The sequence below is a fragment of the Arthroderma uncinatum genome (genome assembly GCF_011692745.1).
Source record: "Arthroderma uncinatum strain CBS 119779 chromosome Unknown scaffold5, whole genome shotgun sequence".
Taxonomy (NCBI): Eukaryota; Fungi; Ascomycota; class Eurotiomycetes; order Onygenales; family Arthrodermataceae; genus Arthroderma; species Arthroderma uncinatum.
The window spans coordinates 149,390-176,386 of record NW_022983867.1 but is presented as its reverse complement, the minus strand read 5'-3'; the positions used below and the strand labels follow the sequence as shown (position 1 = coordinate 176,386).

Sequence of the window (26,997 nt, the reverse complement as noted above, 5' to 3'; positions counted from 1 at the left end):
TTCTTCGATCGCGAACGTCTTTGATCGTATACATCTATCGCATGTTAACTGCATACAACGGCCACTCATGTACATGTGTAAGGGTACATCTCGCATAAGTCTTACCTGTCAGCCGTAACCCCTGAACCCTGCGGCCTTGATCCACTGCCTACACTTAAACCTCAACTTCTATCGTCATCGCTTCCTCTAAGAACGAGAAAAACCGGTTACTCCTTCTACTTGACATCATCGTCCGGCCGATGTCGTATACGATGTAGTTTCTTCCTTTTCTACCGAGGAAAGAGACAGGGGTACTTCGGTATGCTATGTAGATAAAAAATGCTATTTAGATATTGTAAATGGCGTGCCGTCGCCCCTCGAGCAATAAGCGGACTATACACATGAATGCAGCTCAATTGTCTCTAAATCAATTCCTCCTACTCTACTTTTCTCGTTACAGTGGAATAATTGAAGTCTGGTCGAGGTAAATAAACACCAACACATTGACTGGACTGCACACGCAAAGATGGTACGCTTCCTCTGAAGTCACATATCGATATTCAGCTAATGGTAATGGCCCTGGAATAGAGACTGCCATCTACATACATCTCCCACCTCAATCAACCTCGCCAATACATTGCTCCGGCCAACTGTCCCTCCTGTGACTGTCTGAGCGGAGGTGCCATCGCGGGCATCGTCATCGGAAGCATCGCTGGCTTTTTCCTGCTCTGGTGGCTCATCAAATTCGCTTGTCAGTCAACCACCAGCGACGGACGGTACAGCTCGTTTCAGACCACAACGTACGAGCAGCCCCGTCGTAGCAGTCGCAGCCGGTCGAGGTCGAGGTCGAGGCGTGGTTCATACTATGTTTCCCCTCCGCCTACAGTGGTTACCAAGAGGAGCCGCCGATATAAAGATTACGGGGACTATATGGAGAGACCACCAAAGGTTTATGTTAGTTAGTGGTGGATATCTGGTTATTCACAGAAGCCCCAGGCTTATATATTCCAACGGCATGAGACATAATGTGGTATGATAGGATGAACATGTATATATTTATCTCTGGTCTCTGTTTTGGGGCGCTGGAGGGTAATGATTCTCATATTCCTGCAATTGTGGCATCACTAGGTTCATTTATTTTACTTAATGTGAAGATATCAGGATAAAAGGACAAATGCGCATCTCCTGCAAACTGGAACAACCTACTGTGATCCCTGTAGTCTCTGCGTCCTGTATTTCAAAATACTGTTAACATCTAGATCAAAGAAGAAGATATATGTGAATTAGATAAATAAAACTCACCACCATGCCCTGAAATCCTGTGTGTCAGCAGATATTCCAATATCCTTCAACGATCTTGTAGACAAATGGGTATCATATGGCCGCTGGACACCTTCACCCGGCTTGCCGCCATCAGTAACCCTCACCATGCCAGGGATAGACACGCCGAGCAGCTCAGCAAACAGTTCACACATCTTATATTTTGTTGTTTGCACATCTGAAGAGAACTGAAGAACGGCAGGCAGACTTGCAGCCTGTTGCCGTTCATCGAGATACTTTACGGCAATATCACGACAAACCCGTGCAACATCCTCCGTGTGAGTAGGATAGCGCTTCGACCAGTCGTCCATCTTGACTCCCGCGTTGGCATCCTGGGCCTTCTTGACCGCGTCCAGAAGTACGTTTACAGCACTGTCGCTGTTGGTCGTTGCAGGGCCGTACAGCACGGGAATTCGCAGTACAACACCCAGTCCGGAGCCTGATGTTTCTTCCAACACGGCTGCCTCGCCATCGCGTTTCGTCACGCCGTATATGTTAGGTGGGTTGGTGGGCGAGGATACCTCATATGGAGCCTCACCCTCGACACCGGAGAAGACATAGTCGGTGGAGATGTAGATGAGCAGAATGGATCTGGACGCCGTTGCATGTACGAGGGCCCTGGTGGCCTCTACATTGATTTTACGAGCGAGAGACGGATCCGCATCGCACTTGTCTGGGAACCGATTCGCAGCACCTATACTGATCAGTGACGGACGGTACGATGGGGATACCACCTGGCCGACTTACAATGGACGACTACTTGGGGTCTGCGGACAGTGTCAGCCACGCACGCTATGTGTAAAGGACGGAGATGCACACTTCACGTCGTCGAGCAGCTTCTCGATCTCAGCGGGCACCGTGAGGTCTGCCTTGAGTATCTGTGGCGGCGATGCTCTGCTGAATCCCTGGCCGGTGACCTTCCAATTGTCGTCTTGCTGGAACGTCCTGAGAACCTGACGGCCAAGCAGGCCGCTGGCCCCTGTAACAAGCGCTGTCCGGGACATCTTATCGCTTCTCAATGCTGATGCTGATGCTGGTTGATGCTGGTTGATGTGATGTTACTGGAAGTGGGATGATGACCTCATCCCGACAGATCTCTTGGCGGCATTTCCGTATATAGACATCTCAACGTCGTCGGTTTACGCATATCGATATTCTATATTTGATATAGATGATACGATGGTATAGATGGTATAGATGATGAATAGAAGGGCACGCCAGTCGTCATAGCTGCTCAGCGGATGAGCTGTCAAGACGTGGCTTGTTGCGCGCATACGCCACGGCCTGTCACCTCGACCGCCAGGCGCCACCTCGTACCAGCCCCTATTCTCCAGCCTGATACTGGCTTTGATGCTTGATGCTTGATGCTGACTGCTCGCTCTTGATCTGCCAAGTGGCTGCGATCCCTGAGATCGGGAAATCCGCGTGACCTGTCACAGATTAACTTTGCTGGCCCGTTGTTCGCTAACTAAACGCTCGTCATAAACACGATATCAACGATAGCGAATGCAGTAGAGCGATCGCGTGCAGGATATAGAACAGATCTGGGGTCGGATATACGAATTAGAAGTCCTGCGCCGGGTCCACGCTGTACAGCAGGGCGCAATCTCGCTCCTCGTCTTCGCCTCCTCCACTGGATAGATTAACATCGCGCCTTTTTGGTGCCTGAGCCCAACTCTCACTGCCCAACCCAACGGCCTCGCCTTGGTGCAACCAGCGCCCGCCTCCCCCCAGCCATCTGTGTTGTGCGTCTCTCTGACGACTCGGTCGGCGCTTGTTTGTTGTCCTCAGGCCAGAACAATACACAACACGCCTCACTTGGGCCCCAGACCAGAGATTTCTTACCGCGGGTCTTTTTCGAGAAAGTCAATTGACCTCGATGCCACAAACCACCTGTTCCTCACTCCCCTGCTCATAAACAGGTAGCTAACCTGACACCATCCTTGTATTTCGACAAGGACCTGCTGAGGCTCGTGGTATACGGAGTACGGAGTAGATATCAATTCCCTCTACGGAGTAGCTGTCTACAGTAAGTTTGTGTGTCTTACTACACCTGTTTCATTTGTCTTGTCTCCAGCTTCCCCTGTTACCCCATACAGACACAGAGTAAGTGGATGATCTTATGAGGTGCAAGCTTCTAATATCTAATTAACCAGCTGTCTAGATAGAATCACCAAGGCTCTCCTTTTGAGTGATAAGATCTTAGTGTCGCGCAGAAGACAAGACGCAAAGTGAGTGCGACAGGAATGGTGATATATCATATCGACGCGATCAAACAGCCCAGAAGCCAGAGCCAGTGAATCCGTCCTGGCCCAGTGTCTCAAATATGGCTTCCATGGCGGACGCGCATCAGCCCTTTGCGCCACAGAAACTCTCACGCTATCGATCAGTGAGAAAAGCGGCAAACACGCTCTCCCAGCAGTCTCAGGAAGCTCCTCCTCTTCCTACCACTACAAACAGCACTCAGAATGCATCAATTAGCAGAAGCATGTCTCGATACCGAAAAACAGGGGCATCTAGAGCCAACCATGCCGTGCCACCTCCCCCTCTCCCAATGCCTACCCAGGGCGATTACCAGCATAATGACCACATAGACAGACAGCGCAGCAGCTACGATGAGCGTCAATACAACGGGTACCCGGAGTCGTTTGAACCAGAGCCCACAGCCGTCCACGCCGAGCCTCCGTCCTCATCGCGCAGAGCGTCAACGCAGAATGCTCGTCCTATCATCACGCCCCTTACCGACGAACGCTATCATTCAAGCGCGAGACACTCAGTTGATTACGGAAGACGCGCAGAAGCCTCTCCGCGAAGCTCAACCAATCGCCACTCGTACATAAACACAGGGCAATACGACAGGCAGTTTTTCGACGGCAGAGACGAGCGAGACCATCTCTGCTATGATAACGGGAACCAAGGCGGCGTTCCTCATACTTCTGCTCGCCAATATTTTGTGGATGAGCCAGGGGTTCCTGCAGCAGGCATGGGACCAAATACTTTTGATGAGCGACTCGCAAATGAAGAAGCAATGGGCAAACATACTACAAAAAAGAGCAGAGGCGGGCGATTGTTCAAGGATAAAGGTGGTGGTGGTGGTTTTTTGGGACGGCTGAAGGGGTCCTCTGATCCAGACGGACGTCCACAGAAGAAAGATAGCAAGAGAATTCTCAAGGACAAAATATCACCTCCTGTACCCGTTGAAATGAACGAGCCTTCAAGGAGGTCTGGACCTGGTGTTGACGCACCTGTGTCAGCAGTGAATGCAGGTGAAAGAAAGGTCACAGTGAAGTGTAATGAGTCTTTCATAACCCTGCCTATCACACCAACAACACAAGCTCAGGACCTGATTTATTCTGCGGCCAACTGCTTGTCAGAGAACATTGTCCCTGAGTCAGCTATTATTGTGGAGTCATTTCAGCAACTTAACCTGGAGCGCCCACTTAGGAAATATGAGCATGTCCGCGACGTTATGAACTCATGGAACACCGACGCGCAAAACTGCTTAAAGATCATCACTGATCCGGATCCTAACATCATAGACGCCCTTCTTGCCAAGTCTGCTCCTCGAAAACAGCCACCGGACATCTCATTCAACCTATACCACTGCCAACGGACTGGGAAATGGGATCGTCGGTGGATCACACTAAGAACAGATGGTCAGGTCACCGTCTCGAAGAAGCAGGGTAGCACCGACTCGACTAATATATGTCATATTTCCGACTTTGATATTTATACTCCTACCAGGAAGGAGTATAAACGGCTGAAGCCACCTAAGCCATTATGTTTTGCAGTCAAGAGTCAGCAGAAATCAGCCATGTTCCTTTCCACTGAAAACTTTGTTCATTATTTCTGTACAAAGCATGAGGATGTTGGTGGAAGCTGGCATAATGCGGTGCAGGAATGGCGCAGTTGGTACCTTGTTAATGTCCTGGGAGAGGGAACCAAGAAGAAGAAGACGGATAATTCTCAGTTCTCTCCCGGCAATGGGATGACTCTCGGGGCTGATCTAACTGAACCCCATCCACATCGACTGTCTGGCACTCCTTATCAGCTGGGAACGTTCCAGGAGCTTTCCATTGATCCCAATATGGCGGCTTTTGACAATGAAACATACCAGGAGGCTCCCGTCTATGATGTACCAACAGGCAGGAAAACAAGGCCAACCTCCTTTAATGCTCAAGCCCATGGCCAACCTACTTCATCATCTCCCCCAAGGCGGACCACCACAACAAAGGAATCCACAGGCAGCAAGCAGAAACAACGCACTAGGAGCAAATCGATCTCCAAGAAGAAAGGCAACGATGAAGGAGTTAATACAGAACAACCCTTTGCACCATCAGGCTTGCTCGGCCGAGCATATACCCAGAGACAAAAGGCAATGCTTGATCGCGAGAAAGAGCAGGCAGTGGATAACGGGCCCTTTATCTCCACTGGCTTGTTGAGTAACATCCGACCAGGCGCACCTTCATCACCGCTCTCCCAACACTTTCCCGACCATCCCGGCTTTCAGCCAACACACCAGCAACAACAGCAACAGAATTACTACCCCAACAGCCGTGAGAATACGATGACTGGCGACCCTCGACCCGTTTTATCTTCCCAGCCCCGTTCGAAATCTACCCGCCACCCTCCGAAACCACTCATTGACCTTACCCCGACTTACAAAGAACCCCCACAGCACGCTAGAAAAGGGCGAGGCGTCACTCCGATGCAGGGCGTACCTCTTGTCGAGAGCGCTACAGGACCAGACCTGCACCCAAATGCCATCGTTGTACCCCCCTCGACCACCTGGCGCAAACCAAGCCATCGGAGCGGAACTGCCACCTCAGACCCATATGCAAGGGATAACCAGTACAATAATACATCCTCGTCATCGCGACATCGCTCAAATACCGGCCACGGAGCTCCAAAGTCCTATCAGCAGCAACAGCAAGGCCCACTAGTTGACTTGAACGGCGGAGGCTATCCCGGACATGTTCCTGGCGCTTTTCCCTTCTTGCCAGGAGGTCTTGTCGCGCAATCCCAGAAAGCCGGAAACTCCCAAGGAGCTTCTACTAGAGGTCGAGGCATTGCGACAGGTCGTCGAGACAAGATTTCCCGCCCATTACTTGACATCAGCCACATCACCGAGAACATCGAGGCCCCCGTGTTGGGTTCTGAATCCAGCGGAAGTGTAAGGGGTTAGATCCTGAACCTCCAGTCAAATTTCCTTTTCTGTGCTCTGTAGCTACTTCCTAATTGTACACTTGTATGTCTATTGCCCTGATGACCTTTTTACTTTGTTACCTGTATGTGTACCTTAACGACTCTGTTTATTTTGTTTTACTCTGCGGGACTGTCGGACTATTAGCAGCTTAGCTAGTTTAAAAATTACAAATACGTCAAATCGTGGCTGAATATTGCGTGTCATGGCTAGAAGGTCCTCGTGGTTAGATTTCCACTCCTGGCAGAGGTCTAAGCCATCTACCCCTGCTTCTCATTTTGGCGAGTAAGTGTTGGTTTGTTAACATCAACAAATCCTCACAGTCCACCGAGGAATCTATGAGGTGCTTCTTTAATGAATTACTTCTGGTCATCCTAATATATTTTGTTACTTCAACCCCTACGTCACTTTGGTATCTCGCTCAAGGATTACCATTTAAATTCTCCGTGCGAGACCCAAGCTTAGACAATTGCTTGCATCCCTGTCTATCTTTTACCCTGGTGGATTATCCCTGCGAGCTGGCATTTGACCTGCCAGAGACTTGTCAGGGGCTGCTTCACTCCTTGATCCTTTCAAAAAAGTATCCGAGCCTCGCCAAGTTAACGGCAACCCTTCTTGGTATACCGTGGCGCGGCTTACTGAAATGGTATAGTCAACCCATAGGTTATCACCACCCAAGTGCGTGTGTATGTCAATAATGTCAACGATATGCTAGCAGGAAGGATCTGACAAGATTCCTATGGAACCAAATATAGTCATAATGCAGTACCTATATAGGGGAAAAGAAGGATTTATATGTATAACAACAGCCGGACACTTTCTATTTCTCTCTTAATACCCCATGAGGCTCTACCACGAGAGCTGGGTTCCATCCCAAACCCTGTACTGAGCCCCAATCGATTCTCTCGTTGAACGGTCGATATCCTTGACAATCCCACGAGCGACTTCTTCCACAGTTTGGAATGCCTTCTCAAGCTTGTAAAGCCTAGCACCGGCATTTCCCATATCACTTTGAGGGAACCTATACTTTCCATTAGTATCTCTCGCTATGACTTATACGATGCAAAGCAGTCTAGATATCACTTACCCCGGATCTGCCACAAAGCTCACAAAGTTCTTGTTTCAAAATGAATCTTCCTCACCATCCAGTGCAGCATCGCCTTACTTGGCCCGTATGCCGCACTTGAATGCGGTTGCTGTTCCATACCCCCAATAATCCCAAGAGGACTTCCGATACCAACAAAGGTTGGCTTCTCACTTTTATTGAGAAGCGGGTAAACTGCCTGGTAAAGATACATTGGGCCAAAGGCATTGACTTCAACATGCTCCCGCACCACGGACATTGGAACTGTATGCACAGTCGAAAAATCCTGGCAAATGCCGGCATTTGCGATTACCACGTCAAGGCGGTCTATGCCTTGGTCCTGCAACTCCTGGACTGCAGCTGTGGGGTCGGTGCTTGACTTCGAATCAATCTTTACCACGATAAGTCTGGATGAAGTGCCAGTAGGTAACGTCTGCAGAGATTGGGCGTTGGAGCCAGACGGGTCTCGGACCGCAGCAATTATGGTGACGTTCGGACGGGCGATGAGGTTTTCGACCAGACCCCGTCCGACGCCTCGGTTAGCACCAGTGATCAGGTAGGTAGTGTTTGACATTGTAAATGATTAGATATAGAAGAACACTTGAGTTCGGGATATTGGTGCCAGGAAAATATCAGGAGAACAAGCTCTTTATTAATTTATAGAAATATATTCCCATCGCCTTGAGCCCTCGAGTTTACATTTATTTATAATAGTTATATTTTAAATCAGATTGTAGTAGCATCAGGCTTCGTATGTGTCCGAGAATGTTTCCGAAAGATATCACTCATAGATCCCTGTATATAAAATCCTTCTACCCATATATATGGCTAGACTGATCTGCACACTTATCTATAATGCTACATAAATTTACTACCTGATAACACCTGATGTTTCTACGGAGACTTTATCCTTGCCCATCCAAAACGCCCATTCTCGGATTTCGTCATATTGTTGCTTTTCTTATACTGACCGCCAAACTGGTAAGTCGTACCCTCCTAAAAGTCTATACTGGCTCAATATACATCCGATACAATATAATTACGTATTCTCGAGCCTTTTAAAAATCTTAAGATTAGATATATATTCGTTGTCATGACTCACTCCTTTCTATGATTGGTTGCATTTATCCCTTCACCTAGTTAATTACTAATCTTTCCTATTATTCACCATTTGCCTATCAACGTTAATTCTTGTTACCAGTTTCAGAGGAAGACAAGGAAGGGTAATGACTTAGTACTTCGGTTTTCCGATATATCTATAAATTTAGTATGGATTTAGGTTTTGTTCCTGGCCCGAGACTGTGGTTCCTGGGCTCCACAAGCGCGGGAGGGTTCAGCAGGGATCAGTTAGTTAGGCTGTCACCTACTGTGGCAAGACAGAGTAAATCATTTTGCAATTCAATGGTCGTTCAGAAAGTATGAAGTAGAGGAGTCTTAAGCACATTCAGCCGACGGATTGAAGCAAGAGTATACCTAATATGGGTATGCAGTCTACAGCCTGGCATTCATTATAGTCCCAGAGTATGGCGTTAGACGTGGGATTAGAACTCCGGCCTTAAAATTCCACAAATACACCTCTAATGTTTGCGCAGACACTTAATTTCGATGAATCTGATAAAATCCTCATATCCTTCCTCAACAGCCAACCTATGTGGTCTCTGATCAAAGTGACCTCTCGCGTCGTCTCAAAGCAGGAACTCAAATAGACCCCGTTCTCTCCCTCTGCTGTGCATTGTAGCGGTGCCTGCAACCTTGCTACTCGTTAACCTCGATATTAGCACCTCTGCCCATCAACTCCTGTACCATATCTATATGTTAGTTTATCGATGCATCATGTAAAGTCACTAGGTTGCTATAATCCCTTTGGCTTAGCCCTCTCTTATAAGGAATTTGGCAGCGTAGTGTCCTAGCTCAGCATTGAATTATACCGGCTGCTGTCCAAGTTAATTAGGTATATATAGTATAGCTCGTTCGGTCGGCTCCGAGAAGGCACTGTAATTCTCCTGTAGTAGATTGCCGCGTAAAACATTAGCTTCTGCATTATGGCTTGCCCTGCGCCCTTCCCCCGCATCCTAAACGTTAGAGATAGTTGAACATCCTCCGACATATCAGTAGCGGAACATCTCACCGACTCCCTTGACTTCTATCTATATTATCCAGCGGCCGAGGCTGCACTCGGCTAACCTTAAACACCGTTTAGGCACCTTAGGCCATCTTAGGACATCTTGAAGCTGCCCTTATTGGAGGATTTCGTGTTATCCCACAAGGTATTCATTCGAGTGGCGTCCACAGGGGGGTATGCTCCATTCCTGGATTAAGCCAAGGTGACATGAGTATGGCAAAGGATGCAGCCTCATCAGATCCTTTTAGACTGGAACTGTTCCGAAATGCCTTGGAAAACTGTATATAAACATTGATTAACCTGATATTTTCCTAGGCGCAACTCCGGTCCCGCCAGACCAGACGTGGAGACTGCCATGGACAACATAGGATTTCTGAGCATCGAATGGTCAGACTCCGCACAGCTATTCTTATTCAGAACAGGCCTCGATAAGAGTTTGTTAAACTAAACTAAAATCGAGGACAATGAACCAAGGTTGGAAGCCCCAGGATATGCTGAGACGCTGGTGAAGTCGTGGTTCCATGGAACGTCCTCTCACAACTCCGGCCAGATAGCGGCGTTACCAGCCAGACGAGGTTGACTGTAAGTTATTTGCGACATAAACGAATGACTATATAATCAGGGTAAAGGCAGAGAAACCAGACATGAAGCATCGTCTATAAGCAACGAGACTACAGTTGAATAATAAAACAGCGACACGTCTCTTCCGTACAGAGTCCCGCGAGGAGACGACAGCAGTGAAAAGAGTCGAAGTTTACAAGAACAACGATCACTCCTAACGTACATATCGAAGCCAAAGTAGGATAAAGTAGCCAGTCAATCACCGTCGTAACAGGAGACACGGCCACCCATCGTCCCTCAGCCATCGATATGCGATTACAGATCCACGTAAAGCAGACGGTGTTTTTTTTCAAAAATTCCCAGCCGATCCGAAGACCAACTAGAGCGGTCACTGGTTTGTAGTTTTCAACTAGCAAAAACGTTGCCTCAGGCGAACCTTCACTGGAAACGTAAAACCCTTGCACTCGGATGGGGAAAGAAAGGAGAAAAAAAGGAGTTGAAAATGTTGGGGGGAAAGGGCGATATTTATACGCGGGCAGGAAGGATGAGTCAGCAGGTGGTTTGGCGAGGTTTACGACGCGCGTTCTGGTTGGTCAGTGTTGTTAGTCATACTTGACTAAGCGGACGGAAGGACAGACGATATAGAAGATACAGGGAAGGATATAGAGATAGATATAGAGAGATAGAGAGATAGATAGTTCATGGCTTCATATTATGATTATCATGACAGACTGTAGAGCTTAGAAAAGAAAGAAGAACGCCGCTGGAAAAAGTACATCGGTATCATAGAATAAACATCAACGCCAGAGATCTCGTTTCTCCTTCTTCCCAGACGACGAGCCCCAGGTACTCGTGCTCGTCCGTCGTTCTTCTTCAGCAGGCACAGCAAGGAACCCGCCGAACCCGTTTCCTACCAGCACGCTCCTACGCGCCTCCCCGCCCCATGCAGGACTCAGCTGGGCACCGTGTAAGCTCACCGGGCGCGTGGTGCTCATCCGCCGTCCAGCTTCAGCGTAGGGTTGGTAGGTGGTGAAGTTCCACTCCAGCTCGTCCATACCCTTGCTGTATACGGATAGCGCCTGGTTGAGGCCGGCGTGGCCCTGTGGTCCACCTTCTCCGCCGCCAAATACTCGCGGCGGCGGAGCGAGCATGAGGGTCTCTGGGAAGTTGGCGTCGCGGACATACAAGTCTATGAGATTAGGGAGAGAGCCGGTTAGGAGAGATGACATCAGGTATGTGTAGTATGAGGTCGACAGGGCTTGGACGCCGTATGAGCCTGATTCCGAGGTGATTTCGTAGTGTAAAAGGCTGAGGGTGTTGGAGGCCAGTGGTGGGACGTATTCAGGTGGGAATTCCCGGGTTACCTCCTGCATCATCGAGAGACTGGAGATATATGGTGCTTGAGCTAGAACTTCGTGCAGTCGCTGTGGCTCAACACCTGTGTTCACCACGGACAAATGACGTAGGGCGTTGCGGCTCTGCTGGCTGGATAGATACCATCCCAGACCTCGGCTGGTGATCTTCGGCGTATCTGTCAAGGTAAGGCGCTGGACGGATGGGAAGGGCGGCAATGTCGGCACAGATTTGAAGACGGTATCCTCCAGCATAGGCATATCCTCGAACCTCAGCTCGGTCAGCCGTTCAAAGTATCCAAGCACCATGCGCAGCAGGTTTGTTTCGATATTAAGTGCAGATAGCTCCAGAACTTCCAGGTTAGGCCAGGCCTTGATCTTGGGCATGCGAGAGAAACTGCTTTCAGCGCCTCGTGCGAACTTCATGCGTCGAATGTCCGGACACCGAGCGAGTAGTTCCTGTTTCAAGGTTTGCGAGGAGGCATCATCACTGAAGAACCCGGCCGGCAGGTCTACGTAGCGTAGGTTGGGGAGCACAGAGATCGTTCGTGCAAGTTCGCTCTTGCTTGCTTCACGGGTCATATACGGCATGCGTAGCGATTTGACCATGCATCCCAGCGCCCTCGAGTCACGGACCGTTCGCATAAAGAGGAGGAGACGGGTTCGAGGAGCGTCGAGGGGTTCGGCATTGTGGTTCAGGAAGGAATTCTTCTTCCGCTTTGCTGCTAGCTCGATCTCAAGCTCGCAGTAGTGTACAGCATCGATGCGGACGTTCTGGTACCTAGCAGAGAACAGCAGTCAGTACACGGCCAATATCGGGAGACGGTAGATTCCAATATCTCGAGGTAGATTCCAATATCTCGAGGTAGATTCCAGTATCTCGAGTAGAACTTACAGTATATTCTGCGCAATGCCGTACCACTGCGTGCATACCAAAGCAGCATGCGCCAGATCGCGCATATCACATAGCATGCAACCATCCTCGGTCATCGACTCCTCCGACGAGGTCAGCGAGCTATCTCGCACATGCGGACAGACCTGCGAGAAGATATTCGACAGGACATTCGGAGGCAGCACTTTCGTGTAGTCTTTGGCAGGCCTGCTACCGTAGCTTGATTGTGGCTGCCCGTAGCCATTGTGATACTGCTCCTGCTGTTGACCGAGATCCTTCTTCGACCCTCGACTCCGCGTCTTCGCTCGCAAACGCTTGAAGAACCCCATCTCAAGCACTCTGTCCGTTCCGCCTCGTTCGTTTCGTTTTCGTTTGCGAAGTCAAGCTAGATTCGCTTGTGCTTACCTCCGGTCAATCTAACACAACTGCGCGAGTGTTCGAAGGACGCCACGAGCTGAAAGTAGCCACGAGACCGAGCGAGAGACACGGCCTGATCGACGCCGCTGACGAAAAAAACAGATAACAACCTCGATAACGATCCCAGCTAGCAAAGCGAGGGGGAAATGGGCGTGGGGAAGATAAAATTAAAGCGCGCAGGGTAAAATCCTAAAACATCGCGGGCCGCTAGCGTCGACAGTTGGATATTTCCCCCTTTGTGAAAGAGAGTCAAAGAATGCTCTTTGAGTGAACAAGTGTTCACGGGAAGCGTGAATGGGAAGAAGAAAGGTTGAGAAGTAGGTACTCCGTAGCTATTATGACGATGTTACTTGATTATGGCCCCAAAAGCTGTAAGCGCCGACAAGTGAACGTTGAATCCAATTGGACCATAAACCATGTTCGTAGGGCCAAAGTCAGGAACTTTTCTCAAACAGCGTCCAGCTAATGCATCATAGATCTATTTTTTGCCTATTCTTTGCTTGGCCGAGGACTCTCTGTGCAAATCGAGAGGTTAAGTATGTCGGCCTGTTTGATGAGCGTGGATCCCCTAGCCCCTTAAATTCGGGTTCTCGCATTTTCACAGGCCTGCAAACTTGCGTGCTTGTGTAGAGGTACTTGCGCCGGTCGAATGGAAGACATAGACGTCATGTACAGTAGCTGGTTGAGATTGATCGCGGCGGCTTGAACAAACAGCGTATCACAAACTGGCAACTGGCAAACTGGACGGCGGGTGGTATAGGTTTATATCGAGCAAACGGACATGTCCGAGGCTTGTCAAGCCGGATTCCTTCATAAAGTAATATTAGCATCAAGTAAGGGTCCTGGATTTTGAGATTTGCATGGCGGATAAATCTCCGCTACATGGTTGAAGGCCCAACGGCGCAGGATGTCGGTACATGCAACGTCATAAGGATAGGCGACTCGCTAAACGGCAGCGGTGCATATCACAATCTCGGCCTTGGGTAGATATATAGTTAGCTGCTCGGTGACCTAGAATATCTCTTTGTATGGGGTACGGGGTAGCGATTTAGTAAGAGCAACGACTCGTCACGCAAGCCCTGAAATAATTTTAAACGTATAATTAGATTTAACTAATTAAATATCCAATATCCTGTAAGATTTGCCAGGACCCTGGCGGGCCTAGATCATGATCATGGCCTCTCGCGTTCCAAGCTTGTATCGGTTGTTAAATATAATCTGTGTAGGAGAGGGGGTAGGCCATCTCGCTGACGGGTGGAACAAGTCGCTATGTATATTGTAACTTGCCAGAAAGAAAAAAGGATGCAAGAAATGAAGACCAAAAAGGTGTATCAAAACAAGGAGAATGGACATGAAGCATTATAGGAGAAAGGGAAAGGGGAGTCGCATAGTTACAGAATAGCAATTAAGTAAATCATAAACCCGTGCGTTAAGAGGGGGAAGTGGATAGACAAGAAAGGTGGAAATGGCCCAAACAAGACGTATAATTTCCAAGCTCAAAATACTGTGCCATCTGATATGATCATGATGGGAGGCTGCTTTGTGTTGGGTCTAGAGACTTCGGCAATCTCTCGTCCGCCCTGTTGGATACGTTAGTTACGCTATTGCAGTAGAGTATATGGGTAATGGGTGGTGCTAACCTTCCATGAACCGGCTTCAAGCATTTGAGGCAGTGAAAGCTGTTGACCCTCCTTCAAATCAAGTAGCCTGTTCACTTCTACAAGCAGCTGATCTAGGAACCCAACCGTGAGCGCTCTCCATTCCACGATGACATCATCATCTGGGCTGAATAGTGGAACTACTTCCACATTTGGCTGGCCCTTGATCATAGCATTGGTCTTGTAAGCCTCCAAACCCCGATCGGTATCATCTTGTTTCAATGTCAGCAGACCCATGTCGATTAAGAGTCCGCCATTTCGGTATTCTGGTAGACCCGTTAGGAGTTCACGGCCGGAGAATCGGATGTTTAGTATCTTTGTCATGGGCGTCATGATGGAGTAGCATAGCCATTGTGTCAGTTTGTGGAATGGGACTATGTTCTCCCATGGCTCTGCGGGGGGCGACGCAGGCATGGCTTTACACGGCCATGCATCGCCGATAGATACTCCATCGATCTGCGTGCGGGATTGTGGCCATATTGGAGACAAGCCGTCCATGAGAACGCCCCAGAGGGTTGGGACAGGGATGATGGGTACGGACGAGGCGAGTGTTGACGAGTGGGAGAGAAGGTAATCTAGTATCAAAATTAGCAACTAGAACGGGGAAAGTAGAGAAGATAGAGAAAGTAGAGAATATGGGAAAACCGGTACTCACCAAGCATATTTCCTGGGCGCGCATCAACTCCAAATAGCTCCTGGTTGTTTAGAGCGTCTGCTAGACGTAACAGCAAGCCTGCTCGGCCCTCCAGTCCAGCCAGAGGGTTCTGCTCAGAATGCTGCATTCTCTTAGCCAGCGCTCCCACCGTCAGCCGTCTCAGCCCTGCCCCGTCGACTTGACATGGTTCGGTAGGGTCACTACTGAACATTCCGGCCTTGAACATCTCCAGACTCGCAACGGCTAAGCCCTCACTTCTCCGGTACACTTTACCGGACTCTTTCGATTTATAGCTCCAGCTATTCCCAGCGCCAGCATCCAGCAATACGGATATCAGGAAGAGATCGATAAGTCTGCGTGCTCGCTCCAGGGCGTCGATGGTACTTGGCCATGACTGGAGCAGTTGGTTCACGCGGGGCTTCCCACCCACGTCAAAGTGCTGCCAGCGTCCGTGGTCAGGAATATTATGGAAATCCGGTGCGTAGTCTCGCTAGAACCAGGCTTGCCGTTAGAATATACAGGGCCAGGATAAAGATATAGATCGACGCACCTTGATTATAGAGACAATGTACTGTGCGGTAGTCTCGAATTTGCTCATGTCGACATCGAAGTGGTTTAGCTGGTTCGTCTTCGCCTTCGCCATCACCAGATTCGACCGCTGGCGAACGGCATGGATGCTCCTGAGATAGGCCGCGGGGTCCAGGTGAGGATCTGGCGGTGGTGCCATCGGTACTTCGGGTATAGGATGTGATGTTGGACTGTTGTTGCTCGACCGGGTCGACACTGGCAGTCGTGTGGACGCACTCGAGGTTCTGGAACTGCTGCTCGACAGAATCGACTCCTGTCCGTCCAGCTCGAGGTGATGGTTGCTCGCTGACCGGCCTTCCCTGCGCTTGAAGAAACCCATGGCGAAACAAAGTGGGCGGTGGCTTGGGGTTGCCACGAATGTACAGGCAGTCTCCGGAGTCACTTGATTTGTCGATCGCGCCCTCGCATACAGAAATCTCCAGCAACGCAACGCAACGCAACGTATATAACAACACACCAGCAGAGAGAACAGATGGCAGCTCACGTTCCAGATATGCAAGTCTTCGACCACGGCCTAGGCAAAGAAAAAAAAGTAGTGGGGAGATTTAGTTGGCGGGGCGGAAAACGAGGTTGCCATCTTTCTTCCCTTCCACGCATGAACTAAATTACAACACGCCGCAATTTTATATAACTAACCTTATACCTATCTACTAGCATGGCATGGACGAGGAGAATGGTGGTACAACGGCCAGGGATCAGGGGAAAAACCGCCTTGACCTTGCCCGTTCTTAGCTTGCTCCCGTTTTAATATTACGACTGTGTACGGACTATTTGTTACTACGGAGTGTTGGACCTGCATAGATCCATGGCAGGAGAGTAGAGCTGCCGGCCAGGTTAACAATCTACCTTCTCTCTGCTATACAGTTCTCTGTTCTCTACCGGCCATATCGAGCAAAAGGGGCATGGCAAAGAAGCTCCGGCTAAATTCGCCCCTGCTCCGTACCTCTGCCAGAGTATGGAGTAGCCTTGAGCGAGGACCATACCTCCGTCCACTTAAAATGGAGCACAATCGATATGCTGGACGATAGGATGGAGAGCCGTCACGGGTATCGACAAATGAAATCACAAGCCCCGTTATTTTTGGAAGACCGGTTCTCCTCTCGAAACGACAGCAGCTGCCATCGAAAACTGGATGTTTAACTTCTCCATCGACGTGGGCTAGATGTTTTAAACCTGCATCTCCTGGGTCTACTAGCATCAGCCTATCACGAATGATACGCGGCCGTCCACCAGCCATGTGGAGCTTAGCCTGCTGGTGCCAAAGAAAAACGAAAAACGCCCTGGGAGCGCTTCGCGATAATTTGTGGGATTGTCCTCGTCTGAGTTGGCGAAGGGCGGCACAACAATCTTACCATCCTCCGGCACTACTCTCTGCGCGATGTCGTAGTACTGCGGGCGGAGCCTGGTCCGTATATACTCCGTACTCCGTGCTCCATGCTCTGCTCCGGACAGGCATTGATGCATTATCGACAGCCACGAGTGCGGGCTATGAATGGTGGATGGTTGCCAATCGGCTACAGTCGCGGGGCGCCGGGGGCTTGCGTCCCGTCCGGAATTCGGTGAGATGATATTGTGATTGGGTTTGGCAGGCTTGATAGTCCGGTTCAGCCATCGTTTCTCGAAGTAATATTGTCCATCCCCGTATGCACAGCGTTTAAGGAGCGGTGGCCATCCATAGAGGGCCTGTCCTTATCCCTGCCCTCGCCTCACCTGGATACTCCAAGACGGAGCAAGCCGGTGTGGTCACGGAGGACAAGATATCTCTTCCCATCTTCCTCTTCTCATATTCTCCCTTCTATACTCTTCTACTTCGTACTTCACTCTTCTACTTATGTCTTTTGTCTTTTTACCTCGGCTTGATGCTTATGTAAAGGTATATCACGTGTATACGGTAAAATGATTATCCGACTCCGACCAGCTTGCGGTTTTGGATGTTTGTATGAATAAAATCATCATGGCGAAGTTGGACAGCGTCAAGCAGCGTTGCGTTTTTTTCCTTTTGATAGCGAGATCTATAGGAAGCTGTTCTGCGTCCTGAGGTTTACGGCGAGATGGCTGCAGAAAGCTCATGAGTGATGTCGTTTTGTAACCAGGCGCATACCCTCTACTTCGCCCCCTTTGACCAACAACATCCGTTCTCTTATGGCATAGCAGTTGCCTAGGAGCCGATTCTCTACGTCTTTCTCTCGTTTAGTGCAACATGGACGACCTATCTGGCCTTAGCTGGTCGCAGAACTCAGCTCCCGGAAAGAATGTGCCTACAAACCCCCTCTCCAGCGTGTCTACTCTGCACCCTACGCCTCCCTTGTCAGGACGATCTAGTCCATTTCCTCCACAGTCCGCCGCGAATAATCGAACCCCTTCGTCTAAACCCACTACGTCTTCCAATGATAGCTTTGCGAATCTGCTGAATTTCCAGTCTACGAACTCTACCAAGAATCTTTCTCTAGCGGAAAGGCAGAAGCAGCTGGTGGAACAAAGGGCACGTGAGGAGCGGGAGAGGCAGGAGAAGCTGAAAGCTCAGTATGGAGGCGTCAATGATCAGATATGGGACAGCCTGGAGAAGTCAGGAGCTGGACAGAGTGCTCCTCCAGCCCAGCTTGGCGGGGTAATCAGCCAAACCTCTGGTGACGACGACGATGACGATCTACTGGCCGCTTTCAATGCATCTGCGCCAGTCGACAAGTCTACGAATTTCCCCATCCCGAGCTCCTCTCCCTCGCTGCATGACCGTACAAAGACCCAATCTCCAGCCGTGGTTACCACTACTGCAATCGAGGATGATGACGATCCATTCGGATTGGCAGAGTTTAATGCAAGCAGACGCCAAAGGGCTCAGGCACAACCTACGAAAGAGCCAGCACTAGAAGATGACGACGATGTACTAGGCCTCCTTGCAAAGCCAGTGTCAGAGTTTCCAAAGCGCGAAACAGCAAGCCCGGCCGCTTTGGAAATTCCCGAAGAGTCTGGATCGTTACCCTCACGCCACACCCCGGAAGATAGAGCTATCGCCGAATTGGTAGACATGGGGTTCCCGATTGATAAGGCCCGTGAGGCTCTTGCCGAGACTTCCTCGGGAACAGACGTTCAGCAGGCCGTCGGCTGGCTTCTGAATCAGGCGCATAGCCAGGCCAAGGAAAAGGCGCAGAGCAGGAGTCGTACCGGTCGTCAAGAGAGCAACTCGCCTGGTCCAGATATGCCTCGACGAACAAGGAGAGAAAATGGCGGTTCTAATTCCTCCCGTGACCGATCTTCCCATAATGTTAGCTCTAGAGAGAAGGATCCCGCTCAACTCGCGTCCGAATTTGGGAGTAGTCTTTTCAAATCCGCCAACTCGCTCTGGAAAACTGGATCCAAAAGGGTCCAGCAGGCCGTTCAAGAATTCAACGGTGCTCCTGATTCATCTGGACAACCTCGTTGGATGAGAGAGAGCACGCCGGATCCTCCGAGAAGTAGGGAAAGAAAGGTGGACTCCCGACGTGAACCTCCGGGAGGATCATCGGAGACGGAAACCATGACGAACGAAGCAATGATGCTGGAAACCTCCCGAGATCTACCGGCACAAACGTCACGTCCTCGGGGCGGAGAGCCCCTAGAGGCGACCCACCAGCCTAGTACACGAGGCAGACTGGCGGAACTCCCTAGCAGACCACGTTTTCAACAGGAAGACGATCTCAGAAAGCAAATACGACAGCCACTTCCTCAAAATGAAACCAAACCACCGCGGTCCCAACTTTCACGGTTTGGGGCTGATGAACAGGCTGCTCAGGCGTACGTCAGCCCTGCAAGGAGGAGAAAGGCAGCCTCCTCGGTCCCTCCTGGCGCACCTGAACCGGACCTGTTGCAAAGCCCTGCTATGCCTCCTAGACCTACTCGTCCAGCTACAACATCACCAGCCAGGCAAACCCGTACTCCTACTCCAGTACGGCCAAAGGTAGCGCCCAGGGTTGTCCCGCAGATATCACCAACATCTCTTACCTCTATTCACAGTCACCGAAAAAAGGGAACAGACGCTTACAAGCGAGGAGACTACGCTGTTGCACACGTCTCCTACTCTAGTGCCATTTCCCTAATCCCCAATGAACACCCTATCCTCATCATTCTACTCACCAACCGTGCCTTGACTGGTTTAAAGACAGGCGAACCAAAGAATGCAATAAGTGACGCGGATCGTGCTCTCTCCGTAATTGGTCCCTCGAAAGGTGACTCAGAACTTATCGACTTGGGGAATGGAGAGCCAACGAAGGACATGAGAGAGTTCTACGGTAAGGCCCTGATGAGAAAGGCTGAGGCTTTGGAACAGCTCGAGAAATGGAAAGACGCGTTAGCAGCGTGGAGGGAGGCCATCGAATCTGGTCATGGGGGTAACACCAGTATCCAAGGCCGCGACAGATGCGAAAAGGCAGCGACTATTGGACAAAACGGTGCTTCATCAACACCAGTCAAACCTACTTCAGTACCTACTCGCCCAAAGCCAGCTGCTAGGCCTGCTGTGCCCAAGTCGGTCTCAGCTAAACCAGCTGAGGCAGTGACTCGCTTGAGAGCAGCAAATGAGGAAGCTGATAGGTTGGATAATGAGAAGTTTGATCTGGCAGATGCCGTTGAAGCGAAACTTACTGCCTGGAAGGGAGGTAAACAGGATAACCTACGCGCACTACTAGCCAGTTTGGACGCGGTACTATGGCCCGAAGCTGGATGGAAGAAGATCAGCATGGCTGAGTTAATTCTTCCGAATAAAGTAAAGATTCAATATATGAAAGGGATCGCGAAAGTGCATCCTGACAAGGTACGAGGGTTCTATCCTTCTCAAGGTTACCCATGGATATATATATACTAATGAATTTCTACCCCCAACAGATTCCTGTAAACGCAACAACTGAACAGAAGATGATCTCCGGTGCGGTATTTAGCACCTTAAATGAGGCATGGGATAAATTCAAACGCGAGAATGGCTTATGAGCGGCAGAAACGAACTTTTACGATTTTGATATCCTCCATGGGTATTTCCATAGGTTTAGATACCATTTTGATTAAATACCATTACTAGACCATTACATTGGCTCCCTTCGATTTTGGCTCCCTTCGATTGTTCGTTCATTTTTGTCTTGGTGGTCTCTACAACCATGGATCAATGCGATGCAGGGTATTATTGACTCTCAAAACAGTTAAAAGCGCAGGACGATCTAGACGGCCTAGAGACGCCTCTGTCGCCCCCACGATACACCCTTCTCTTCTTCTTCTTTCGTGTCACACTCTAGAAGGACTTTGACACCCTTTCACCGCCAGTTATTCTTACTTGGCGGCGCCACGAGCCGTGTCTGTTCTTAATTATACGGATAGTGCTTCCTCCCTTCTAGCGTCTTCCCGAATTCAGCATCAAACCTAACGGCACGAAAGCCTTTGACCCTTGCCAGAATATCTGAGTTTAGATAGACCTTATCCAATTCGGCAAGGATGTGTATCGAAAAAATCCACGTATCGGAGCACATTCTTGAGGCCTCTGTGGCGTCGATAAGATCTACCATGACGGAAGGCCCTGCTGGCTGGTGATGGTGGAAATAACAGCGAGATTTAAGCCTTTTGGTGGCTGTTGTCAGACCCAGCGAGCCGCGGAGTTCCCGCTTGACTAGCCAGCACTGCCACCTTTCTTTCAATAGATGACTGGTAGCGAATATCGATGCGCCTACCTAAGACACTTCGGCATGCTCAGGAGTAGGGGTGATCGTGGTATTGCAGAGTTGGAGATGAGATCTGTTAACCGTCAAAGTTGAGCAACACCTCGAACCAAGCAGTTGACCATGTTTATATCAACACTCTTCCATCTAACCATTCGCATATGGATAGAACGGTGAAGGGGTAGTTGACTAAATCATGCATTTTCGTCACAATGTGTATAATAGTCATTTCTTGACATGTTCATTTGATCTATGTTACATCTTTGTTAAGACTTTACAAAGGCTGAGGATCGATGTTATTCGAAGCCTCCTCTTGATCCGCAGTAGATTGGGCCGCCTGAGCCCTCCTTGCCTCTCTAGCCTCCCGTTTTAGTTGTTTTTTGCTCTTTGGAGGACCATTGTTTTCAATATGAGCGCTTCTTGAAGGCCATTTCTCTCGACAACGCTTTTCGTCCTCCTCAGACCAAGCGCATGGGAGAATCGCGAATACTAAATATGATGTGTGTGTTTTGAGTTCGGGTTCTGAGCGGTGGATGAGCATTCCTTGTTTATATGCAGGAAGTGAAGGCTTTGAGCGTTCAGTATATATCCTGCTAGGTATTGGTGTTGGTTCTGTTGACTCTGCTTGCTCTGCTAGCTCTGCTTGTTCTGCTTCTTCTGCAGGCTCTGCTTGTTCTGTTTGCTGTTCGTCTCTGACAGGCTCTGAGATGTCCATATTTTCTGCTGTGGCACCGTTGACTCCCTCTTTCCCTTCTCCCTTCGCCGCTGAATTCTTTGCATGCTCTGCTGCATTTTTAACCTGCCTGTCACGGAACGCCTTTGCTCGTTCCTCGTGGGTTCTGAGTCGGCTAATCGCCTGGTCTACACACATGGGCCCCGGCATGGGACCGTTTTTGCCGTCCGGCTCCATCCCATAACGTTCTCTCCTGACTTCAATCTGCTTATGTGCAATTTCAACCATGGATATCGAGAGCCATGAATGCTGCCTGAGAGTACTGATCGTCTGCTGTGCCTGTTCTAGGCAAGGTGAAAACGTACATATATGTACTGGCGAAGATGGGTCTAGCGGCGACACTTTCCCATCGGCAGGTTCCCGTACCAGGTGCTTTAATGCTAGCCAGGGGGCTGGAAGATCAAGAAAAATCGCATTGGCTCGAGGGGACTCATTCTCGACTGAGCGGTCCGCCAGTAAAAAGCCATCTTCGCAAACGTCTCGATGGTTCAATCGAACGATTCCATCCAAACCATGCTCTCGTAGTTCCTTCCTGATGCTCTCCACTCGCTGTGAATGGAATTCGAAGCTGCATACCTTGCCTCGTTGGCTATCGTCCGTACCTAGAGGGTATCCATTGAATACCGCCCTTGCGGATGCATGCGTAAAGGAGCCACTTCCGGCACCGGCTTCTATAATCGTACTCCCCGGTCGAACGCGCAACCGGTGTAAAATATAACTGCTGTCCGGCGTGTAGACCACTTGTGTCCTATGGGGTAGCGAACTCGTCCACGATTCCGGCGTAGGCCGTAGAAGATGGATGAACCCGCTTGATGCAGAGACTGCTGCCTTGTGTGAAGGTTGACTCTCGCTCGTTGCCTCTGATATATCCGCGTCGGCTGCCTTTCGTTTGAGAGGATTCGAGCCTCTGGCGTTCTTGGGCCGGCGTCCTCGCGAGCCGGTATCGACGTTTGACGCAATGATCTGAGACCCCCATGGGCTGCCAATCAACGTACTATGAGGGAACGAGCCGAATCTCGTCGTTGTGACCTTGCCTTCGTCGTACCCAAGATTCTCGTCGTCATGGGTCTTGAGGATCGTTGCAATCAGATGGTCGCGGCGCAGATGGAGGACGGCGAGGGAGTCAGCCTCAGCGGTAGGCCCGGGCGTGAGAAAAGGAGACGCCATCGTTTCAATTGGATATATCTCGACCTTGCAGTCTTTGATATTTTTCATCGCGTTCTTCAACTTCGCGCAAAAAGATACAGAAGACAAACAGTGCAAACTATGCTCCGCGACCAAAAAAGGTCTGCAGTCAGGGCTTAGGGCCTTTTTTTATAAAGAAGCAACTTTTGTATACGCGGAGTCAACAAGTGACTCACGCCAGAGCAAGATATACATGAACTTCCTCCGCCCGAGAGCCCTTCTGCCTCGAGTTGCTTCGACACCACACCTTCGACCCGCGCTCTGCAGACGATTCACGATATCACCGCCTGTCTCTATGGCAGCACCCCGCGAGCAGCCTGCCTGGCAGCAGCCAGTACCCCGCCCTGAGCTGAAGACCGAGCTGCCGCCATTGAAGATCTGGAATTCGCTGACGAGGTCGAAGACTCCCTTTGTTCCAATCGACCCGGAAGGGAAGAAGGTTACCTGGTACGCCTGTGGTCCTACGGTCTATGACGATGCGCATCTAGGGCACGCGCGCAACTATGTCAGCGCGGATATCGTGAGACGTATCTTGCGCGACTATTTTAAATATGATGTTAAGTATATTATGAACATAACAGACGTGGACGATAAGGTAAGTAGCTGAGCCTGTCGCCATCATGTACGAACTTCACATGCTGACCCTCCGTTTAGATCATTACTAGAGGTAGACAACAGCACCTGTATAGAGAATATGTTGCAAAACACATTTCCGTTGACCGAGAGCTCGTGGACACGACCAAGGCAGCCTACGAAGCCTACCTAACGAAGAACCTACCCCTTCTACCACCATCGACGACGCCGCAAGATTTCAAAGATACCGCAGAAAAAGTATATGCAGACGTGCTTGGTGGTAAACCGCTCCCGGGCAACACCAAGGCCGGTGATCCAGAAGCCAAGGTAAAGATGTATATAAACACAGCGTCGTCCGCCGCGGAGGCGCTTACGGTTGCCTCGAGCCCCAAGGGCAGCATACCTATAGTTGCATTCTACGACAAGACGCAAGATATACTATACCCTTACCTTGACGCCTTGAAGGGATCAACAGTTCAAGGTACAGACCACTCGATATTCAGCCTGTTGACGAAGAAATATGAAGAGCGCTTTATGCAGGACGTAAGAGACCTCAACGTTCTTGACCCGGATGAGATCACCCGAGTCACGGAGTTTATGCCTGATATTGTGAGCTTTGTGGAGCGAATAGTCGAGCACAAGTTTGGATACGTTACCCCTGACGGCTCTGTTTATTTTGATATTGAAAGCTTCGAGGCAGCTGGAAATAGCTATGCCCGACTCGAACCCTGGAACCGAAATGATACTAGCTTGCAATCGGAAGGAGAAGGGGCTCTATCTAACAAACAAGCACAGAAGAAATCATCAGCAGACTTTGCCCTCTGGAAGGCCTCGAAAGAGGGTGAACCCAGCTGGCCAAGCCCATGGGGGAATGGCCGCCCGGGCTGGCATATTGAATGTTCTGCAATGGCTTCAGCCAGGCTTGGGAAGCAAATGGATATCCATTCTGGTGGTATTGATTTGGCCTTCCCCCATCACGACAATGAGATTGCTCAGAGTGAAGCGTACTGGAGTCCAACTTGCTCACATGTGCAGTGGGTTAACTACTTCCTCCACATGGGACATCTGTCCATCCAGGGATCAAAAATGTCAAAGTCTTTGAAGAATTTCACCACTATTAGAGATGCTCTTGAAAGGGGGGATTGGACACCTAGAAGCCTTCGCATCGTATTCTTGCTTGGAGGTTGGCGAGACGGGATTGAAATTACAGATGACATTGTGAAAGCGGGCAACGCCTGGGAGGAGAAGGTGAACAACTTCTTCATCAGAGTCAAGGACCCTTCCGTTAAGCTTCCAGAGACTACATCAGATGAAGATCTTGCTGCTGCTTTGAAGGCTGCTCAGGATGGCGTACACAAGCACTTGTGTGACTCGTTCAATACTGCTGGTGCAATGTATGCCATCTCAGAGCTGATAACGAAGTTTAACAACACGAGTGATGCGGCATTGAGCGTCCAAAACACACAGCCTGTAGCCAAGTGGTTGACGTCCATGGTCAACATATTTGGGCTTAATGCCAGTGCCGGTCCAGACAGCGAGGAAATAGGCTGGTATGGTGACGAGATTCACCGTGAAGCAAAGCCCTATGTTTACCCACTATCTTCGATACGTGATTCCTTGCGCCAGGCCGCGATCGCCAAGACGGGACTTACTAAAGATGCTGTGAAAACGCTTGTGGAGGAGGGACGAAAGTCTGTAAACCCAGAGCTTCTAGACACTGGATTTACCAACGCTTTCAGAGATGTTTTCAACAGCTTCTGCTCCAGCGCAACATCCATTGCAGAATCTAACACCATGTCCAAAGAGATCTTAGATCTCTGCGACAGCCTACGTAACACGAGTTTGTTCGATCTCGGCGTCTACCTCGAAGACCGAGCTGATCTACCGGCGCGTGTTCGCCCTGTCACACGAGATCTGTTGCAGGCCAGACAAGAAGCTGAAACCCGAGCGAGACAAAAGCAGCTAGAAAAGGAGGCTCGAGAGAAAGAGGCGCTTGAGAAGGCTGCGAAGGGAAAGATAAGCCCCTCGGATATGTTCAAGACGAGCGAATATAGTGCCTGGGATGAGGATGGACTGCCGTTGAAAGACGCAAAGGGTGAAGAGATTACAAAGAGCCAAAAGAAGAAACTTAAGAAAGAATGGGACAGGCAGAAAAAGGCGCACGAAACATGGCTTACTAGCCAGAAGAAGGCTTGACTTTGAGATTTATTCTTTTTTTGCTTACCTTTTTATTGTGAAGCGTTTACTTTACCCCTACATCTACACTCTGTTAATTCTCTAGATCAATTATTTTGATAGCCATCTATGGCAACATTTTTCACTAGCCCTTTGGCTACGTTACATGGCTAATGTGTATGGCTTATTTAATAGTTCTGCGTCCTTGTTTGAGATTTTATACCCAATGATCAGGATCTTAACATGACGAGGAAGCCCTGTAGTGGAGCGGCCAGGATGGAAAAGCTTAGCGAGTCCCATAACTAGGTCAAGCTCTTTTTTAAACCAGGCCATAACGTAGTGGCTTGGACAGCCATGCATGTCATGGTGTCTGTGGAGTAGAAAGCGGGGATGAACTGAAAAGAGTATAAGCTCTGAAGTCTTCTGTTATTATTTAACAGTTAAGCTTAATTAGACCTATATAGTGGTCAGCTTATCTCGATTTGATAAATGATTTCTCCGTAGATCGGGTTCGATTTGATCTCAGTAGTGCCAGGTGTAGGGAGGATGTCATGTTCTTTGCTTCTTGTGTTCTAACTTCGCCTGGCTTCGATCCATCCGCAGGGCCGCCACAGTAGACATCTACATGCTGCGCAGGAGTGTATAGTCTGTAGCATGAGTGTCCGATAGTATGAGAAACCGAGTGTCCAATGGTGAATTAAAAGATGATGTTGATGAATGTCGATTTATGGCTCTTTATTTTTTGATCTATGATGTCATCCATGGATAGTGATAACATCACGTGATAAGATAATACTTACATAATCGCCACATACAACTTCGCCA

At 49.6% G+C, this 26,997-nt stretch overlaps 7 protein-coding genes across 7 annotated transcripts; 3 read left to right on the top strand and 4 right to left on the bottom strand.

Moving 5' to 3' along the window:
• Positions 1-1,277: 1,277 nt before the first annotated feature.
• Positions 1,278-2,303, bottom strand: GIQ15_06433 (dTDP-4-dehydrorhamnose reductase; the record flags this gene model as incomplete). Its single annotated transcript, XM_033553850.1, has 3 exons — positions 1,278-1,993; positions 2,047-2,066; positions 2,119-2,303. The coding sequence occupies 3 exons, from the start codon at positions 2,301-2,303 to the stop codon at positions 1,278-1,280; spliced, it is 921 nt and encodes a 306-aa protein (XP_033403365.1).
• A 1,322-nt stretch (positions 2,304-3,625) lies between these two features.
• On the top strand, positions 3,626-6,484 carry GIQ15_06432 (uncharacterized protein; the record flags this gene model as incomplete). Its single annotated transcript, XM_033553849.1, has 1 exon — positions 3,626-6,484. The coding sequence occupies one exon, from the start codon at positions 3,626-3,628 to the stop codon at positions 6,482-6,484; it is 2,859 nt and encodes a 952-aa protein (XP_033403364.1).
• Positions 6,485-11,066: 4,582 nt separating this feature from the next.
• On the bottom strand, positions 11,067-12,842 carry GIQ15_06431 (uncharacterized protein; the record flags this gene model as incomplete). The annotated part of the gene is made up of 2 exons (XM_033553848.1): positions 11,067-12,402; positions 12,541-12,842. 2 exons carry the CDS (start codon positions 12,840-12,842, stop codon positions 11,067-11,069), a joined length of 1,638 nt encoding a protein of 545 aa, XP_033403363.1.
• A 1,584-nt stretch (positions 12,843-14,426) lies between these two features.
• On the bottom strand, positions 14,427-15,970 carry GIQ15_06430 (uncharacterized protein; the record flags this gene model as incomplete). The annotated part of the gene is made up of 4 exons (XM_033553847.1): positions 14,427-14,510; positions 14,571-15,163; positions 15,244-15,733; positions 15,794-15,970. 4 exons carry the CDS (start codon positions 15,968-15,970, stop codon positions 14,427-14,429), a joined length of 1,344 nt encoding a protein of 447 aa, XP_033403362.1.
• Positions 15,971-18,031: 2,061 nt separating this feature from the next.
• Positions 18,032-20,790, top strand: GIQ15_06429 (UBA/TS-N domain protein; the record flags this gene model as incomplete). Its single annotated transcript, XM_033553846.1, has 2 exons — positions 18,032-20,617; positions 20,689-20,790. The coding sequence occupies 2 exons, from the start codon at positions 18,032-18,034 to the stop codon at positions 20,788-20,790; spliced, it is 2,688 nt and encodes an 895-aa protein (XP_033403361.1).
• Positions 20,791-21,780: 990 nt separating this feature from the next.
• GIQ15_06428 (uncharacterized protein) lies at positions 21,781-23,406 on the bottom strand (the record flags this gene model as incomplete). Its single annotated transcript, XM_033553845.1, has 1 exon — positions 21,781-23,406. One exon carries the CDS (start codon positions 23,404-23,406, stop codon positions 21,781-21,783), a length of 1,626 nt encoding a protein of 541 aa, XP_033403360.1.
• A 313-nt stretch (positions 23,407-23,719) lies between these two features.
• Positions 23,720-26,193, top strand: GIQ15_06427 (cysteinyl-tRNA synthetase; the record flags this gene model as incomplete). The annotated part of the gene is made up of 2 exons (XM_033553844.1): positions 23,720-24,019; positions 24,079-26,193. The coding sequence occupies 2 exons, from the start codon at positions 23,720-23,722 to the stop codon at positions 26,191-26,193; spliced, it is 2,415 nt and encodes an 804-aa protein (XP_033403359.1).
• Between the last annotated feature and the right edge of the window lie 804 nt (positions 26,194-26,997).